The sequence below is a fragment of the Petaurus breviceps genome, unplaced genomic scaffold, assembly GCF_028583685.1.
Source record: "Petaurus breviceps papuanus isolate PSGF00001 unplaced genomic scaffold, PetGlider_PUasm1.0 118, whole genome shotgun sequence".
NCBI lineage: Eukaryota > Metazoa > Chordata > Mammalia > Diprotodontia > Petauridae > Petaurus > Petaurus breviceps.
In genome coordinates, this window is record NW_027185616.1 from 20,761,039 (window position 1) to 20,780,244 (window position 19,206).

General features: G+C 39.3%; 1 protein-coding gene across 1 annotated transcript in view; it reads left to right on the forward strand.

The window, feature by feature from the left end:
- The window catches only part of ENTREP1 (endosomal transmembrane epsin interactor 1), a 78,244-nt gene that overhangs the window by 50,087 nt on the left and 8,951 nt on the right, over positions 1-19,206 (forward strand). The window contains exons 3-7 of the mRNA XM_069086981.1: positions 2,433-2,543; positions 5,145-5,273; positions 7,382-7,489; positions 7,611-7,744; positions 18,993-19,122. Of these exons, the coding sequence (XP_068943082.1) occupies positions 2,433-2,543; positions 5,145-5,273; positions 7,382-7,489; positions 7,611-7,744; positions 18,993-19,122 (612 nt within the window). The remainder of the gene's footprint in view (positions 1-2,432; positions 2,544-5,144; positions 5,274-7,381; positions 7,490-7,610; positions 7,745-18,992; positions 19,123-19,206) is intronic.

Below are 19,206 nucleotides of genomic sequence, written 5' to 3' on the forward strand. Positions count from 1 at the left end.
TAATCTAATTATGATCAAAATTATAGTTCCTAAGTAAAAATGGAAATATAGTTCTTGGTTTACATTATCAAATATGCTTTGCTTGGTTGAGGCTGATCAATTTTTTTTTTTAAAGCAATCGGGGTTAAGTAACTTGCTCAAGGTTACATGGCCAGTTATTTCTGGGTGTGGTGCTGAGTATCTGAGCCCGGATTTGATCCAGGTCATCCCAACACTGGAGCCGGTGCTCTTACTCACTGAGCCACCTGGCTGCCCCTAAGCAATTGGGGTTAAGTAACTTGCTCAAGGTTACACGGCCAGGTGTTTCTGGGTGGGTGCTAAGTATCTGAGCCCAGGATTCAATCTCCAGGTCATCAACACTGGAGCTGGTGGTCTTACTCGCTGTGCTACCTGGCCACCCCCACGGCTGATCAATTTTTAATTATATAGGGTTATATTTGTAAATATCTAGCTCTAGGGGAAACTACAGGGGAAATGGTTTTATTTAATCCCTGGTGCCTAAACTCTCTTGAGCCGGGACACTAATAAAGACTGTATTCTTTATCTTAGTTTGCTTGTTGTGTAACCATGGTAAATACAAAGACATCATGGCACTAAATATGTCCTGCCTGTCTCTGATCTCATTGCTGTTTCCCTAAACCTCAAAAATGTCTGTTATGTGAATAGGATTGATTGTTTTACAAAGTTAATACCAAAGGAGAGGAAAGAATGGGAAGATAAAATTCCAGTCAAGCTTCTGAACCACAGCTACGGCCTGTAACATGTTATTCATAAATATCAGCGTTGAAGAAGCAGTTCTGGCTAAAACTTGTTTTCTTCAAATTGTTATTTTCTGTCTGAGAACCACAAAGACCTGTTTTGTTTAAGAGTCGGGAATTTGGCAAATTTCAAACTTTACTACAAGAACTGCCTTTCAAGTTAACAGTTTTTAAGAGCAACAGAATCAATAGAAAATCCTTCTCATGCACTCATTTATGTAAGTTGATAAGGTAAAAAATTTAAAAAGTTGATAAGATAAAATAAAAATCAATAAAGTTGATAAGATAAAAAATTAACTTTTGATTTTGTAAGTAAAGGATAAAAATGATTAGATTATTTGAAATGCTGTTTAAAACATGAATGGAATAAATCATTCCTTAGAAGAGTTACAGATACCTGAAATGCAATGTGCGTGAGTAGTTTCAAAACATCCATCAGACTCAAAAAAAAAAGTACTGTCTTTCCTTTGACTGGAGTGATGTATCGGACGGCAACGAACCCTCATTAGGATGAAGGGGCTAAAATTGCAGTGGGTTAAATGAACAGACTTTTTTTCTTCTTCTTGATTTTCTTTCCAGTTCAGGTTAATTTCTTTTATGCCTGTGCCTCTGGGCTTGTCTTGCAGTAAGTTTATACTAGGCATATCATGACTATCTCTGATTGCTGACTTTCAAAACCTCAAAAATGAACTTCAAATTTCTTCTACAAAGCCTTGATGTTCCACTGTGGTCACTGGTTTCCTTTCTTCTCCCTGTTCCTTTCATCAGAAATTCTTTTTTTTTTTTTTTCTTTTTGGAGGGGGGAGGGCTTTACTATTGGGGTTGACTTGCCCAAGGTCACATGGCTAGTAAGTGTTAAGTGTCTGAGGCTGGATTTGAACTCAGGTCCTCCTGACTCCAGGGCCAGCGCTCTATTCACTGAGCCACCTACCTACCCCTACATCAGAAATTCTTAACTTGGGGGTCTATGAACTTGCTTTTAAAATTATTTTGAGAACTCTTTCAATATAATTGGTTTCCTTGGTAATCTTATATATTTTATGTCTTGAATTTAAAAACGTAATTCTGAGAAAAGGGTCCTTTACCTCACCAAACTGTCAGAGGGATCCATGACACCCACCCTCAAGCATCTTGGTCAAGTTAGAGACTTAAGATATAACCAGGACTAAAGGAGATGAAGAGGGAAAAAACCCTCTCCTTTCTTACCTTTCATATGGATTGGTCATGTCCTATTTTCATAGTTTTTGGTGTATTTATCTTTCCTATTAGATTGTAAGCTCCTTGAAAGCAGGGACTTAGTCTTATTCTTCTGCACTCTCCCAGTGCCTAGACCAGAAGTAGGTATTTAATAAGTATATGCATTGTAGATGGTCAATATATAAGTAGTTTATTATTGAACTGAATTTAAGGAAATGAGAATTAATTGGAGACAGGGAGGAATAGGGAAGATAAAAACTTGAAGTCATTTGAGAGAGAATAGGAGACGGGTTGAAGGAAGAGAGGTAGCATTACTCACTCATTTGGATGGTAAGCATTTTTACATCCTTGCACAGTATCTAAAACAGCTGTTTTTAAAAAACCTCCTTTTTAGCCATTTTATAATCAACCCAAGCTGCCTCATTGAATTTTATTGCCTTTCTTTAACAATTGTGTGTTGATCTTTTATTGTTTCAGGTGAACCTCTTTGTCTTACTGTCTGTGGTCTGTGTCCTGCTGAACCTTGCTGGCTTTATCCTAGGCTGCCAGGGGGCCCAGTTTGTGTCCAGTGTACCCAGGTGTGATCTGGTGAGCAGACCTTAAAATCCAGTGTACTTCTGAATTGAAGTTCCTGGCATACAACAGTATTGATATTTGGCATTAGTAACAAAACCCCTGAAGTGAAACCTGATGATGGCCAAGGAGGAAAAAAAAATACGTTGTTAGCTTATTGAACTCTGCCACATTTCTTTTTTTAAACAGGGGAACCAGCCAGGCATAACTTAAGTAGCATGGATAGTATCGTGCATCATTAGTTTGTGAAAAGATGGATTAGACTGTCGCAATCAATAACTGTCTCTTTCAATTGAGAGCACGAAGTTGATATTGTCAAAGTACTCTCTCTTAAACAGTTTTTTTTAAATAAATTACTCATTTAAATATCTGTTATTCTAACATGAGGTAAGAAGAAACAATCCTTTAAAATATACAATAATACTTGTATCCAGGGCTCAGAAATCCAATGACCTCATTTATGGGAAAGATGGCTGAGAATCTAGCAGAAGGTTAAAAAGCTCTCTGGGCAGCCGAAGAGAGGTCAGGAAGTCTATATGCTAAAAACTCATTTTTTTCCCTCATACTAGAATCCCTTAGGCTTCCTTCTCCTAGCTTTTCATCCCCTTATTCTCCTATTTACCAAAGTAGCTGTATAACTTTATGCAAATTATTTAACTTCTTTCAACTAGAAAATGAAGACATTCAACAAAATCTCTAATAATACAAATACACTTTTTAACTTACAAAGTGCTATCACATATAGTATTCATTGTTATTTTGGAAAATTTAATTATTTTTCAAAGTATTAATTTATTTTAAAAATTTTATGAGGGGCAGCTAGGTGGCACAATGTATAGAGTACTGGCCCTGGAGTCAGGAGGACCTGAGTTCAAATGTGGACTCAGACACTTAGCACTTACTAGCCGTGTGACCCTGGGAAAGTCACTTAACCCCAATTTCCATGCCTTCCCCCTCCAAAAAGAAAAAAAAATTAAATTTTTTATTTTTCAAAAAATTAATTTAAAAAATTTAATTTACTTTTTCAAAAAACAAAACTTTTTTCTCTCAGTCTCACTTCTCCCTCTATTGGGAGAAAACCAATTTAAACAAACATGGATCATCAAGAGAAACAAATTTTCACATTGGCCATACCCAAAAATATTTCTTATTTTTAACCTGACACATTACCTCTATGACTCAGTGTGGGTAGAATGCTCTGGAATGTTTTGAGTTAAAACTTTGAAAGTTTTTTGTCTTTATGACGTAATTGTGATTGTATAAAGTATTCTCCTGTCTCTGCTAATTCAATTCTGCATCATTTTGTACTAATCTTCACAAGGTTTCTCTGAAAATTTTCATCATTGTTTATGGCATAATAGGACTCTATTATATTCACATGCCACAATTTATTCAGCCATTCCCTAATTGATGGGTACCGTCACCCCTAGTTTCTATTTCTTTGCTACCACAAAAAGAGCTGCTGTAAGCATTTTCAATAGTCATTTATTGGGTGTGCTATTTTAGCTGTTGAGTAGAGAGAAAAACTTCATCTTTTCTGGTCCCACAAAGTAAGTAGAGTAGATATCAGTCCTAGATGAGGAAAGTGGCTCAGAGCTGTTGGGGACTTGCCCAGGTCCACAGGGCTAATAAGTGGCAAATACAAGACTCAGAAACCCTGGTCTTGGGACTCCTCGCCAAGTGCTCTTCCCAGCATACCACACTGCCCAAATCCTGTGGTTCTATAGCTCTATCTAGTCTTCTGTTGGAAGAAAATGCTGCCATCTCTAGGACCTCAAGGAAAAGGAAGAGATGGAGACAAGACTAAAAATTAGGAATCCATAATATAGGAAATATTCCTGAAGCCACAGAGCTTCATGTCTATAACTTCAAAAAATGAGAATTTAAGAAAGCTACAGGATTGTTAGAGAAACTAATAGCTAATCACTAAGCATCTGCTGGAAGACCATGCCAGGACTGAAGACGTTGCCTCAGAGACCTTCTCACAGGAGCACTGAAAATCCAGTCCAAGGCAACAAACATTTAATAAGTACTTTACTATGTGCTAGGCACTCTACGAAGTTCTGGGGATATAAATACAAGCAAAAGAATGATAGTCCCTGCTCTTGTGGAGCTTACATTCTATTAGAAGAAGACAGCACATAAAAGTGAGTTGAAAAAAGGTAAGAGGGAAGAAGGTACCCATGTGAGAGCCTGGTGATGAAGTCCTTAGAGTAAGACACCCAGCTGGGAAGGGAATGAAAAGTAGTCAACTTGAGTCCCTTCCCAAAAGGGAGGCCCTGGAAGGGACTCACCAGTGGGAGAAGACAGTTGGCACAGTGGAGGGATATTCCAGGTTAAGAAGGCCTTAGGTGAGCGAGTAGAATGTAAGCTTTTTGAGGGCATGGAGAGTCTCATTTTTATATCTATAACCTCAGCAGCAAACACAATGCGTACAAACAACAAACACATAGCAACTTCTTAATAATACTTGTTGATTGCTTTGATCGATTTGGAACAATGTTGATTGCATCATACAGAATAAGTTCTTCACCTGTTCATTAAGGTTAGAAGTATGGGTAGAGGGGAAATGGGGTTATCGTAAATTAAAATATGGTCTTACTTTTTGTCCCCAAGGTGGATCTCGGGGAAGGCAAGATTTGCTTTTGCTGTGAAGAATTTCAACCCACCAAATGTACAGACAAAGAAAACGTGTTGAAACTCTTCCCAGTCCAGCCATGTAGTGCTGTTCACCTTCTATTAAAGGTACCTGAAAATGGATGGAAACCCTGAAATAGTCTTTTGCTTGACAATGCACATTTTAAAGAGCTGCATAAATATTTGCGACTATAATTATGGTGGTTGTTATATTTTTTTAACCAAACACTCTCCTGAAACAGTTAATTAGCTAGATGCAGAGATGAGGAGTTGCCCATCAGGGAATCAGGGATAGAAATAATGGGAAGAGAACTCCATAGGCCAGAGATTATCATAAATTATGTAGAGAATTGCTTCTTTTACATTGTTCAAAGTGATCAAGCTGTGCAAGGCACCCAGAACATTTGTGGGTCTATCTGTGTGTAGAATGGTATTTTCCTCTTTTGTTACACTGAGTATAGCACATAGTATAGCCCTTGAACTTGGGACTACTAAAGCAAGGAAGAGCTATTAGTAAAGTCAGCAGTCATGGTGTTTATTTATAGTTCTATTCCACAGGATAACCATTTGTTTGCTAAAGAAAGGCCTCATGGATTGCTGAAGGAAATATAAGAGAAATCCAAGCATATTTTTTCATATTTTTTTAACAGGCAAATATTATAATATAGAATTGTAAGGCTGTTAGGTGGCAGAATGGCTAGAGCATTTGGACCTGGAGATAGGAGGATGTGTTATAATACAACCTCAGTCATTTACTAGCTGTTTGACCTTGGGCAAGTCACTTAACCTGTCTACCTCAGTTTCCTCAACTGTCTCCTAGGCTTGCTGTGAAGAGAAAATAAGATAATATTTGTAAAGTACTCTGCAAATCCTAAAGTAATAATTAAATGCTATGTGTTATTATTGTAATAAGTTGAGAAGGCTTAAGTTCAGATAACAGATGACTATAATTGACAGTAGAAGTGTAAAACAGCTTAATGAAATTGTTGAAAGGTATTCCCTGTGGAGTCAGGAAGACTTGAGTTCAAATCTGGCCCCAGACACTTGCTAGCTCTGTGACTTGAGCAAATCATTAACCTCTGTTTGCCTTAATCCACTGGAGAAAGAAATGACAAAGCACTCCAGTATCTTTGCCAAGAAAACCCCATGGATAGTATGGGCATGATATCATCCACAAGGTCACAGAGTTAGACACAGCTGAACAATGGAACAGCAACTTAATATTAACCTCAAATGATGAGGATGTGATCAATGTCTTCCATCTCTGCGTCAGGCAGTGGCTTTAATATAGTCAGCTCTTGACAGCTTCTGCCTTTTCCCCTTCTCTTCTTCCTTTCCTTCCCTTCCTCTCTTTTTTCTTTGCTTCTTTCTCTTCTCCTTTTTTCACCTTTTCCTTCTTTTTTCTTCCATCCCTTTGCTCTTTTTCTCTTCCTTTTCCTCTTCCCCTTCTCTTTCCTTCTTCCCTCATTCCCCTTTTCTTTCATTTTTTCCTCTCTCCCTTCAAATTATATTTATTTGTGTAAGGAAGGTCCCACTTAGAAGGAGGAAATTGGGAAATTTCTGAGGCTTTCTGTTCTCTGGAATTCTGTAGGATTAAGAAATAGCCTTTTCTTGCTCTGGTTCCTGAATCTCTGGAGGAAAACCCTAGCTTAGGAGTCAGGGTTATGGAAACAGAAATGTTTGGAGTTCCCTTTGCTACTATTTTAAGACGCTTGTGCAGAAGAGAAGAACATATGCCCCCGCAGTCTTGCCTCCTTGGTTGCCAGATGCCTCACTTTGGACACCCCATCCAGTGACCAATGAAATTAAAATAAGACCAGCAAATCAAACAGAATGCTTTCAGACTGGAAGGTACAGAAGGAGCCTGGAGACTATGGTGACAGTAGCATTAGAAAAAAAATATTGCAATTCCATCAGCTGTTTTTCTGCCTGGAATTTCCCCCGGGACACTGACTTGGTGTTTATAATAAAATAAAGAGCTGCCCTTAGGACTAGCTTTTCCTAGACCAGAAACTTGGGGGACATTTATACAACCCCTGAATTCTTAACCCTTGCAAAAGAGCCATTTTCTAAGACAAGGAAAAGAAATGCTTAAAGCAACTATTAGTTTTACTTAAATTGTTCTTTAAATGTGGTGCAGTATTTTGTGCTTCAGATCCATTTAATGCCTGAATTCCGACTTTCTGGTAGTTTCGTTTTTCTCTCTCCCACTTCAGAAAGTCCTCTTTGCACTGTGTGCCCTGAATGCCCTGACCACGACGGTTTGCTTGGTGGCTGCTGCCCTGCGTTACCTACAGATATTTGCCACCCGAAGACCCTGCATAGTAAGTGAGTGCAAGGCACCCTTGGCAGTTCACACACAGGCTTCCTTGCATAATTCACTGGTATGTTTAATGTTCCTCTGGTGCCAAAGGCTGTGAGCTAATCATGGTGTTGTTTGATTAGGATGAATCCCAGATTTCTACAGAAGAAATAGAAGGACATGGACGCATTCCAGACCTGGAAGATTTCGTACCACCAGTGCCCCCTCCCTCCTATTTTGCTACATTTTATTCTTGCACACCCCGTATGAATCGCAGGTACCTCTCTAAATTCCTTGCAGTTTTATTTTTGGAATGTTATTGCCCCATCTAAAGAGGGGGGAAAAATGTAATACATGGTTTAATGGATAGCCTGGGAGTCAGGATGACCTAGGTTCACCTTGCCTCTGATACCGTGTTTCCCCGATAATAAGACCTATCCCGAAAATAAGCCCTCCCCTTACTGTGTAAGATTCCTCTAAAATAAGCCCTCCCCCGAAAATAAGCCCTATTGAGATTGCTACTGTAGTGAAGGTGATCTCCTGCGCTACACGCTACATTACGGTACCCTCTGTATGCAACGTTCCCCCCCCCACCGTGAAACGCACGCTGCGCTCTGAGCTGCATCCAATCAGAGCTGCAGCAGTGAGCGCGTCATCCTGTTCTTCCCCAGTGATTTGCTTATTGAATAAAGGTACATTTTTTTTGTTCACATTTACCTGTTTATTAAAATTGCTGTCAATGTTCATTAAAATAAGCCCTCCCCTGAAAATAAGCCCTCTGGTGTTTTTCTGTCCAAAAAAAATAATAAGACAGTGTCTTATTATTGGGGAAACACGGTACATTCTGACTGTATGACCCCAGGCAAATCTCAAATATAATAACTTGCAGTGCAGTTGGTAATGGACATTGGCAGAGGGAGTTTCCTCACTGGAAATTCCCCGTACCAATTAAATCAAAAGACTAGACCAAAAAAAAAAACAAAACAAACCAACCAACCCACCTCTGCTTTAAGTCCTGAGAGTTAAAGGCATGGAGTTCGAATTTGCTTCCTTACCCCTCCCAAGTTCCTGCCTCACCCTAGCCACTAAATCAGAGAAAAGGTAACAAATAGCTGTACTCCCATTTTGACCTGAGGATATAATTATGCAACATCCCACTGTGTTCCAAGGTAAACCTGGTGCTATGTGAGAGAAAAGCTGTCATTTGTTGTTGAGTAAGAGCTTGGTTACCCTGTAAGGACTCCTAATTAAGGTGCCTGCAAAATCTGATTTACCACCATCAGAAACCACAAATGTCTCTTCTCTGGTTCAGTGAGGCTACTAAGTTCCCAACCCTTAAAAAAAGAAAAAGGAAAAGAAGCAATTCCTTAATTGCAGCTTCCTAACAGATCTCCGTTAACCATGTAAGCGCAGATTTCATTGACTTGTTTTTGATGTTTACAACACAAATGTTTTGTTTTTGACTTGTTTTTGATGTCTACAACACAAATTTGATGTTTACAACACAAATTGCAGAAAGCCCAGAAATTTCTGTTGGATAGAACCAAAACCTGGCCTTGTATTTGTTCTTAGGCAAAGATGGACTTGGCTTCTGGGAGACCCTTTTTCAAAGATTAACTGAAACATTCACTATGCCTATGAACTACTGTATTTCAGTTCTTAAAGAATTCTTGAATTCCACCTAGGTACATGTTGGACAGCCAGTGTGGAGTTTTATGCTATTCAACTGTGGAAGGCTGGTCTACAGGGTCAAATTGCATATTGTTTCAGTCACTGCAGCAGATATAGAAAATTGGTTTTTGGCATTAATGTTAGATGGGGTAGGGGGTGGTTTCTCTAAACCTGACCTTCAGGCCTGGGGAATCTAGAGGATTTGCCTGTTCCCAGAACCATGACTAGGGTGGTGCCATTGGGGCTTTGCATCTGAGTGGAAAATTTAGAATATATCATTTGCATCATCCAGAGGCACAATTTCACCCCTTGGCAACTCTTCCTCAGTTCCACCACCACCATCTTCCCCTTTTATCCCCCCCGCCCATGGCTGGTTGTTTAATAGCAAACAAATCTCCTGGCGTCCCAGAGGATCTCAGGTGAGCCTTCACCCTACCAACCTATTTTGCCTCAGGAGTAAAAATGGCTGGTTCTGCCTTTCCTCACTCTGGGAAATTGTTTTTGTTTGAAGTGTATTCTAAACTGGAAATCCACTTCAGAGACTCTGTGTACTCCTTGGTCCAACATCAATCTTATGCCCTCCAGTGGTGTGTTTTGGCTGTGTGTGTCTGGGAAAGAAGGGGAAGGAGGACTCACTTTATCCTGTGGAACACGCCAAAAATAAAACAGGAAACATCATGTCAGTGACCAGCTGCTCAGCAAGGACAGGGTTTTATTAGCATGGTATTCTGACCAATGGTATGGTCTAGAAAAGACTTGGTTTATCTGCTGCTCCAAGAATGGTAAAATGAGGGCTTCCATGGGCACCACAACACTCTGGAAAATAAATATGTACAGTCTTCTCTATGTTTGGGATATCTTCCTCCCTATCTCCTTTGCCTGTTGAATGTCCTTTTTCTGCTCTGGATTTGTGATTTTATCGGTGTGGGGAACTCTCTGGTGTAGAAACTATCCATGGGGTGGCTAAGTGGCACAGTGAATAGAGCACTGGCCCTGGAGTCAGGAGGACCTGAATTCAAATCTAACCTCAGTCACTTAACATATGCACACAAAAAACTAGCCATGTGACTTTGGGCAAGTCACTTAACCCCAATTGCCCTACTTCCCCTGCAAAAAAAAAAAAGGAAAAAAAAAGAAACTCCATCCAGGTTCGGGGGCAGATTGGCAACTGTTGGTGACTTATTAGAGTTACTGGGGGCACTTTATGGAGGCAGAGAGGTCAAGTGACTTGGTCTGGACTAGTCATGCACCTTTTTTATGTGTCAGAGATGGGATCTGAGCTCAGTTCTTCTCAGATACTTGTTCAGTTGTATCCGAATTCTGTGACCCCATTTGAGGTTTTCTTCACAAAGATACTGGAGTTGTTTGCTATTTCCTTCTCCAAATCATTTTACAGATGAGGAAACTGAGGCAAGCAGGGTTAAGTGACTTGCCTAGGCTCACGCAGCTAATGAGTATCTAGGTAGGTTGGATTTGAACTCGGGTATTCCTAACTCTAGGCCCAGAACTCTATCTGTTATACCACCTAGCTACTCTTAAATGCCTGCCCCATTTTAAAGACCAGCTCAAATGCCGTCTCTTTTAGGAAAATCTTTCCTTAGTCCAACTTATGGAGCACTTTACCTCACCTACATACCCCAGCTAAATTGATGCTATTATATTATTTTGTGCTGCAGTGGATATGGGAAAGCTGCTCCCAGCCCATCCCCCATTTGATGGTAAGTTCCATGAGAACAGGAACTATGTCTTTTGATCTAAACTTTTCTCTCCCAGCAATTAGTATGCTCTGCATACTGATGCTGCTGCATACCTTAGGCATTAGTAAATCAATAAGTATTTGTTATAATAGGAGATAATGAAATTCCCTTTCTTCCTGTTTCCCAAATTGTTAGTCTAATCTGTCACTGTTAGACAATCATGAATAGTCCCTGGATCTCTCCAAAGCGAGAGGTTATGGCAGCATGCAAAAAAAGTCAGTGTCTTATTTTCATGATTTGTAGCTGTGTAAACATTGCTTTGGTGGCCCTGTGTGAAGTGCTGTCTAGCTAGAGTTGGTTTGTTGTTTTTTAATGGTGCAGTGAACACAGAAGGAAGAAAGCAACAGACAGATTTAATTTCCCTCTGCAGCAGAGAGGGAAAGCGACTCATTTGGGATTAGGGTTCATGTCCAGCAGTGTGTCATTTAGACTTGACCTGACCCTTCCTCCCCCTCTTTCTCTTTCTTTTCCTCTCTTCTTGAATAGGGCTCTTGTCAACGTGTTTGTTCCCTTTTGGAAGATCAGGTTGGGTTCTTGGGCTCTCCTCCTGAAACCTAAGACCACACTTGATCAGATGTGAAGTAGAGAAAGTAAAACCAAGCTTATCCTCAAGTGTTCCTATCATTCAAAACATTCATTGCAAGGGCATTTGAAAATAGGACACAGTTGTGAGGAAGGAATCACTGCCAGGTGGAAAACACATGCCAAGATCAAGACACCCAGAAAAGCATTGAGAAAAATGCACCTTCCTCCTTGCTTGGCAGAAGTAGGGGACTATGGGGTAAAATATCGCTTATAATGATAAATAGGGTTGATGTTTTGCTGGTGTTTTTTCCCTCTGTTTTTTAATCTTTAGTATAGGGGATCGCTAGTTGATAGGAGAAGGGGAAGGAATATATTTGGTAATGAAGGTGATGTAAAAACAAAATGTATCAATTCAATTAAGAAAAAAATGAGGAGAAATGGTGGAAAATGCATGTAGATTCAGGGTGTCTCTCCCCTTTAGAGTAGCTTAAAGTTATTGGGCCCATACCCCATCATATCCCCTGTGCCACCTAAACTTGTTAGGTGCTTTGCTCATTATAGCCTCTATAGTTAGTTACTAAGGTTAGTACTACAAGTATTACCATTCCTATTTTACAGATGAAGAAACTGAGAGTTAGGTTAAGTGAGTTGCCTTGGTTCATTATAGTTTCATGTCTTCTGACCCCAAGTCTAGCATTTTTTCCCATAAGTCACAATGCATTCATTTCTTGATGAACAGAGAAACTTCAAAATGCATTGAGACTTTTGGGACATACAGAACTTTGAATCTACAAAGCAATCTTATATTATAACCCACGAAATTTTTCATCATATGTACACTCCTTACCAAAGGTCTTTCTAAATTGGTTAAAAAGTAACATCATAAGAGTCATCTTTATAGATGGTAAATGTCCACGTTTGAAAGGGGATCAAAGGATAAAATAGAGTAAATGGGGGATGGGATAGGATGGAGGGAAATACAGTTAGACTTTCACATTATGACTACTGTGGAAATGTTTTGCATAACTACTTCAATTGTTTGTCATCTCAATGCAGGTGAGTGAGGAGGGAAGAAGAGAGAGAGAATTTGGAACTCGAAGTTTTAAAAACAAATGTTAAAAACATGCAATTGAGAAATAAGATATAGTGGTAATGGAGTATAGAAATTCATCTTGCAGGCAGCTAGATGGCCCAGTGAATAGAGCACTGGCCCTGGAGTCAGGAGGACCTGAGTTCAAATCCAGACTCAGATACTTAACACTTAGTAGCCATGTTGCCTTGGGCAAGTCACTTAACCCCAATTGCCCTGCCTTCCCCCCTCCAAAAAGCAAAAAAAAAAAAGAACTTCATTTTGCCTTTAAGAAAGTAAGGGGGTTTGGGGGGTGGAATAGGGAGGGATAGAAGGGAGGGCAAACTGGGGGAAGGAGTAATCAGTATGCATACCATCTTGGGGTGGGGTGTAGGGGAGAAATGGGGAGAAAATTTGAACTTAAAGTCTCGTGGAAACAAATGTTGAAAACTAAAAATAAATAAATAGATAGATAGATAGATAGATAGATAAATAAATAGATAAATAAATAAATGTCTGTCACCCACCCTCTCTGCACCTTGGTTTCTTCAGCTGTAGATGAGGGTGATGAACTAGATGCCCCTCAGGTCCCTTTCAGCTCTAGGTCTATTTTACTAAATCCTAAAGATAATCTTGCTTCCTACTGAAAATTGTTGGCTATGTTGATTGCTTCCAGTTCCATTAAAATTGCTGTTTACTAACTATTTACTAACAAACAACACAATACAAATCCATTAAGTTCCTACTATGTGAATAGTATGAAGAAGGAAGCGGAACAGTCCCTGACCTCTAGGAACTTAAATTCAACTGGATTATTTGGCAGAGAATAATGCTAGGTGAATATATTTATAACCTGTTCAATTAAACCTTTCACAAACAACATTTCCCATTTCCGTAAGCCTAGAGAGAAGATTTGCTAAGCATACCTTTTCATGTGCTTGTTTCTACTCCTAAGGAATGATGTGATTTGCATAAACAAAAGCAGTCAAACTTCAGGCCACTCTCAGGCATCTACAAATGAATGGACCATTTTGTGAATTGTGTGCAATAATTCCTGTGGGTCCTGTGCTGCTAGCAGTAGGTAGGGACAGACGAAGACAGAGACTTTATCAGGAGTCTGGGTGGCAAGAGAGGATTTTTATGTTTCTCTGGAAGCATATCAAAACCAGATATAAATGTGGTGGCATTTTCTGTTTCTTACAAAGTATGCTTCTTCTCTGTTCATCAAGAAATGCATTGTGACTTATCGAAAAGAACACCAGACTTGGGGTCAGAAGACATGAAACTATGTACTTGTATGAATCAAGGCAACTCACTTAACTTAATTCTCAGTTTCTTCATCTGTAAAATAGGAATGATAATACTTGCACTACTCACCTCAGAGGCTGTAATGAGAAAAGCACCTAACAAACTTAGGTGGCATAATGGATATACTGGGGTATGGACTCAAGCTGAGACCTTTTCCCTTTACCCCCAAAGAATTTGAGTCCCATTTGTCAGACCCCTGGGAAACCCCCCCACCTTGAATTCTCCCTGAATTTTTCCACTTGATCTGGCTTTTCATGTCCAAATATGTTACCTTTAACCTACCGTAGCCCTCCATTTTGTTACCTTCAGATTCCCAGCTGCTGTTTCTCACCCTTGATCCCATCAAAATCCCGTTCTCTAGGTTCTTGGAGTGACTTCTAGTCACTTCAGTGTCATTAAGATCCTCTTTAGACTCCTCCTCAAGACCCACCCTAAACCCCTCCTCTAGATCACTCCTAAATCCTCCTTTCTTTCTGTGTATAAGATCCATCTTGTCTCCAAGAAGGTGCTCAGATTCAATCTAGCTCAGACTCGGTCTGGCGTCCTTGTCAATACAATGCTTAGTTAGGTTCCTTAAGAGTCTACCTAATATGGCAAATCTTTAATAAACTTTGTTTTTCTTTGGCTGAAAGAAGACTTGGGTCTAATTCATTCAGGAAGGACCCAATGTTTGCATTTTGGGGTCCCGAGCACTCCTAAACCTCAACAGACTTTTGGGGTGCTGGGAACCCTGAAATATTAGGATAAAGGGGGGTCTGCTGGGAAAGAATTTAATGATTCAAGCCTTCTTTCAGTCTAAAGTAGAAGGGTTTATTTGTATCACCAATTATAGAACTGGGTTAGATTCTAAGTGAATTTGCAATTTAATGGGGGTGAGACTGATACTTTTATTAAAAAAAAAAAAGACTGTGAGGAGAATTGGATGGGATTTAGGACTGGTAAATAACCTGGGGCACCCAGGTGCTGACAGTGAAAGGAGTTAAGTGGTCTGGGCTGAGTCAGAGAGCCACAGTGAAAGCGCTGTTGAAAGGACTATGGAGTATCTAGGTGGGCTGGGATGGGCCAGATGCCTTGGGTGAGAAACCTGGGAGAACCTCAGGGTCCAGCTCCCAGCAGTCAGGAAGACTTGTCTTCCTGAGTTAAAATTTGGCTTCAGATACTAGCTGTGTGACTCTGGACAAGTCACTTAACCCTGTTTGTCTTAGTTCCTCATCAGTAAAATGAGCTGGAGAAGGAAATCGAAAATGACTCCAGTATCTGCAAAGAAAATGGCAAATGGTGTCACCTAGAGTCAAACACAATCGAAATGACCGAACGACAACAGCCCAACAAACTGTGTAGCATTGTTGTTTTGGAAAGAGTGCTGGGTTTTCATCCCAGCTCCAGGACTTGGTGGCTGTGTGTCTACTGGTAATTCAGTTAGCAGCTTTTGACCCTCATTTTCCTCATCTGTAAAACGGGGATAATACTACTTGCATTTCTTTGTTTTGCAGGGGGAGGGTAGGGCAATTGGAATTAAGTGACTTGCCCACAGTCACACAGTAAAGTGTTAAGTGTCTGAGGCTGGATTTGAACTTAGGTCCTCCTGACTCCAGGGCCAGTGCTCTATTCACTGCACCACCTAGCTGTTCTGCTCTCTATGCTTGCATTTCTTACTTCATAGTGTGTTGGGAAGAAAGTGCTTTGTAAACCTTGAAGGACTGTATCAACTAGAGTTATTATTATTCAGTAGCATGGCTAGTTGACAGATTTATAAAAGATATTGTGTTCTCACATCTTATAAAAAATGTTTCCTTCCCACATCTTCACCTTCAACAATTTTCTGAAGGCAATTGTTGCATAGTAAAAGCCAGATTTAACTAGCTTGTGGTTAAACCACCTCCATTGTGGTTGTTTTAAAGGGTTTAGAATTCCTTACAATTTTTAAAGGTTGGGGAGAGACACTGCCATTCTTTGATCCTCCCTTTCCCAAAGTTCAAGTAAATGAGAAGTACCTCTTATAAAGGAAGGATTAGCTGTGTTTATGAGTTTACTTTTAGTGCTTTCTGTGAGAATAATGGGGTTTTCCCTGAAATTCTTTTCTTGAAAATCATCGAAAAATTCATGTCATGAAGGACACTCTTTAAAAAGTTCTCTGCAAGCTAGATGACCCAGTGAATAGAGTGCTGGAATTGGAGCCAGGAGGACCCGAGTTCAAATCCAGCCTCAGTCACTTACTAGTTCTGTGACTCTGGGCAAGTCTCTAAACCTTGGCCTGCCTCAGTTTCCTCATCTATAAAATGTGATAATCATGGTACCTCCTTCATAGGGTTGTTATGAAGATAAAGCAATATAATATTTGTAAAACACTTTGCAAACCTTAAATGCAGGGTGTTCTAAAACTCAGTGCAGTTTAAAGTTTACTAAAAGTTAAACATATTGCTGAGACTTTGTGGACACCCTGTATAAATGATTTTTATTATTTGTGTAGGTATCCCTCTCATGCTCCACCAAAAAAGAAAGCCTGATCATCTGGTTGCCTATATTTCAAGCTTAATTCCTTCATCTGTCTTTTCATTCAATTTTGAGCTTTCATAAGGAATTTCATCAGTATTATCTCAACATCTATATAGCTAAAGAATACCCACTGACTCTCACGAGGGTATAGTCACTACAGGAAAGGGTCAGAAAATCATCAATTATAATAATTACAACAATAATAACAGCAGATAAGCAGATATTTACCTACTGGTTTTACAAAGTTCTTTATATATATTATCTTATTTGATCCTGACAAACACTTTTTTGAAATGTTCATACTCTTATTATCCCCATTTTGTGGATGAGGAAATTGAGACCAAGAGACATTTAGTGACATACATAGTCAAAGTCCTCAGATTCCAGTTCTATTACCACAATTCCTCTGGCTTTCTCTCCAGGCCAAAGTTAGAATTTTTGGAAATTGTTGTTTACTGAAGACTATAATTTGTCTGGAGGGATATTTCTGGTGAAAAGTTGAAACTATGCCATCAATCAACTCTATTGAATTTCTCATGACAAGCACATGAGAGAGAAAAACTGAAGTCCTTATTTCCCCCAGCACTCACCTATCATATGATATGAATTTGTTGGGCCCTTGGGGAAAAGCACGTAGTGATTTCTCTATATATGTATTAATCCCCCTGTGCCATGACATGACTGAGTTCCTCCTAGTCTGTCTCCTCTGTGTTAACTGTGCTTTGGAAAGCAGTTATCACCTACAAATGTTTCCTATCAGGTTTCTTTTGTTTTATGATCCATAATGTATAGGATATGACAATTTAGGCTACCTTGAATTTTCTTTTTAAAAATTTAGTAATGCCTTTTGTTTTCATATCGCATTTATTTTCACATATATAACTCATTCTCCCCTATCCAGCAAGCCATTCTTTGTGTCAAAGATTTTTTAATGGTAGTTTATTTTTTCCAATTACATATGAACACAATTTTTATCATTCACTTTTTAATGAAATTTTGAATTTCAAATTTCTTTCCTCCTTCCCTTGCCTCCCTTCCTCCCTAAGATGATAAACAATTTGGTATAGGTTACAACATACGTGCAATCATGTAAAACCTGTTTCCATATTAGTGGTAACAAAGATTTTAAAAACTTAAAAATAGCAGTTCAGCAAAACTAACCAACAATGATACATGCAGTATTCTACCCATGGTCCCTCCCACCCTCAGCAGAAAAGGGAGAGAGGTGTAGCTGCTCAACTCTTCTCTGGGTCCAAACTTGTTCATTATTAATTACACATCATCCAGTTTCATTTCACTATTCTATTCATTTTCATAAACATAACGTCATAGGCCATTGTGTATATTGTTTTTCCTCTGTTTACTTATTTTACTCTGCCTCAGTTCATCTAAGTCTTCCCTTGTTTCTCTTAATTTTTCATGTTCATCATTTCTTATTGTTCAGGAATATTCTATTATATTCATGTGCTACAGTTTGTTTAGCCATTCCTAAGGCAGGCACTTACTTTATTTCTAGTTCTTTGCTATCACAAAAAGGGTTGTTTTGAAAATATTTTGTTGTCTATGGGAACTTTCTTTCTGTCTTTGACCTCCTTGATATATATATATATGCCTAACAGGGAAATATCTAGGCCAATGGGTATAGAAATTCTAGTCACTTTATTAGCATAATTCCAAAATCAGTTCCCAAACGGTTGGGCCAATCTATATCTCCACCAATAATGTACCAATGGGCTTGTCCTTCTGCATCCTATCTTTCATTTTCATTTCTAATACCAGGCATGAATGTTTTGATTTATAGTTATCTTACTGTTAGTTATTTGTAACAGCCTTTCATGTAGTTATTAATAATTCACAATTCTTCTTTTGAGAACTGTTTGTTCATATATATATCCTTTGGCCAATCACCTATATATAACCCAAATTTTCTGTATAGGGAAAGTATGGTGCTGGAGGGGTTAAGTGATCTCCTCCCATACTATTGTCTAGTATTCACTTTACTAAACAGTAATAGTAACAACTTGAGAGGCAGGGTGTTGTGATGGTCATCCTCTATGGGCAGTTGACCTTGGAGTTAGGAGGGCTTACATTCAAGGCTTCCCTCTGACTATGCTAGCTCTATAACTTCGGGCAAGAAAACTAACTTCCTAGTGCCCCCAGACTACTGTCTAAGACTATAAATTATGAACAAGTTGGTGGTCTGTATTTGGTAGTGGGAATTTCTTTGTGAATTAAATCACAGGTCCAGATTCCCCCAAAACTCATCTTTGTCATAACTTTGCAGTTTCCTTTCTTTGCTATAACCCTGGGAGTTAGAGTACTGAGTGTTCTGATCCCTATTTTTTTTTTTAAGCAATTGGGGTTAAGTAGCTTGCTCAAGGTTACACGGCCAGGTGTTTCTGGGCGGGTGCTAAGTGTCTGAGCCCGGGATTCGATCTCTTGGTCTTCTCAACACTGGAGCCGGTGCTCTTACTGGCCGTGCTACCTGGCCACCCCTCTGATCCCCATTTTACAGCAGAGGAAACAGATTCATAGGAGTATGGTGCCCAAGGTCATGAGTCTATTATATGATGGAAGGTCCTGTGCACTATCCCCTATATTATTCTGCCTCTTGATCAATCTATCCATCATTAATCAAACGATTAAATGCTTGTGAATTGAGTAGAACATGTTGACTGATGCCAGGTTGTTTTTCCTAGGATGGTAGGCTCTGATGTTATTCCACTTCCACACATCTATGGAGCTCGGATTAAAGGCGTGGAAGTTTTCTGTCCTCTGGATCCACCTCCTCCTTATGAAGCTGTAGTGAACCAAATCAATCAGGAACAGGTAATGTGATCATCATTTTTCTTATCAAGAACATTTGACATCCTATTAAGAACGATTTGTTTTACAGTCTCATTAAAGCAAATA